This window comes from Colobus angolensis, unplaced genomic scaffold (genome assembly GCF_000951035.1).
Source record: "Colobus angolensis palliatus isolate OR3802 unplaced genomic scaffold, Cang.pa_1.0 Scaffold244, whole genome shotgun sequence".
In the NCBI taxonomy this organism is placed as follows: domain Eukaryota; kingdom Metazoa; phylum Chordata; class Mammalia; order Primates; family Cercopithecidae; genus Colobus; species Colobus angolensis.
Window position 1 is genome coordinate 4,038,083 of NW_012115644.1, and position 1,078 is coordinate 4,039,160.

Genomic DNA, 1,078 nt, shown 5'->3' on the forward strand with positions numbered 1-1,078 from the left:
AAACGGGGACGCGGCCTCAATGGCCACGTGGTCCCCGCGGCGCCCTCACAAGGGCCTTCGTCCTGGTTCACGAGGGAACCTTAAAAAATACCCAGTCCTGGGCCCCTTTTCTGGGGAGCCTGATTACGTTGGTCCCAGGTGGCAGTGGGCGCCGGTATTTTTTAAAAGCTCTCCGGGCTGTTAACCGTAAAGCGAGAGTGCAGAGCTAACCCGGGTGGGGTTAACTCTGACCTGACCAGTAGGGGCTTAGCGCAGTAGCCCCGAGAGACAAGCTTTTCTGGGTGTGGACAACATGGGAGAAAATAACCCCTGTGTCCCCTTCGCAGAGAGGGCTGCGAGAGGTCCAGCTGAGTTTCCGGCTTGAAGACATGGTTCCATTGGCAATGTGGGCAGAGTCCGGCTCTCAGCTCGCAGAGCAGGGCTTTTCCTCCTCGCGTCCTCTCCCGGTCCTCCAGATCTGCTGTGGCCGCGGTTGGGAGCAGGATCTGGGAGATGCCAACCCAAGCCTTGGCGATGCCTGACTAATCAGGACGAGCTAGATGCTAGTTTAGACTTTCCGGAAAGAGAAAATAGTCCAACGGTAAAAGTCACAAAAGTCTCCCCTGGTAAGGAAGAAACGGTAGTGTAAACTTAACTACAGTTAAAAAATAAATAAATAAATCTTAAGGAAGTTCATTGTTTTCCTACTGAAGGAATTTTGTAACTTGATAGTTACAGTGACGTTTGTTTCTCTGTACCCACCACCCTGCCCCCAGTATTGTGCAGGATCCATAAATAACTATTGCAGTAGTATTTTGTATCGGTTATAAATATCTGGTTATCTTAGTATCACAGCAGTTTCCAAGAATTTTACAGTAATATCCAGAGCAATGTTGAAAGTGTTGGGCAGGCCAGGGGCGGTGGTTCACGCCTGTAATCCCAGCATTTTGGGAGGCCGGGGCAGGTGGATCACTTGAGGTCAGGAGTTTGAGACCAGCCTGGCTCACATGGTGAAACCCCATCTCTACTAAAAATACAAGAAATTAGCTGGACGTGGTGGTGGGTACCACCTGTAACCCCAGCTATTCGGGAGGCTGAG

The 1,078-nt window shown here is 50.8% G+C and overlaps 1 protein-coding gene across 1 annotated transcript in view; it reads right to left on the reverse strand.

The window, feature by feature from the left end:
* PLA2G12A (phospholipase A2, group XIIA) overlaps positions 1 to 772 on the reverse strand; it is a 17,745-nt gene extending 16,973 nt beyond the window's left edge. The window contains exons 1-2 of the mRNA XM_011945780.1: positions 716 to 772; positions 232 to 521 (exon numbers count right to left, since the gene is read on the reverse strand). Of these exons, the coding sequence (XP_011801170.1) occupies positions 232 to 521; positions 716 to 772 (347 nt within the window). The remainder of the gene's footprint in view (positions 1 to 231; positions 522 to 715) is intronic.
* Between the last annotated feature and the right edge of the window lie 306 nt (positions 773 to 1,078).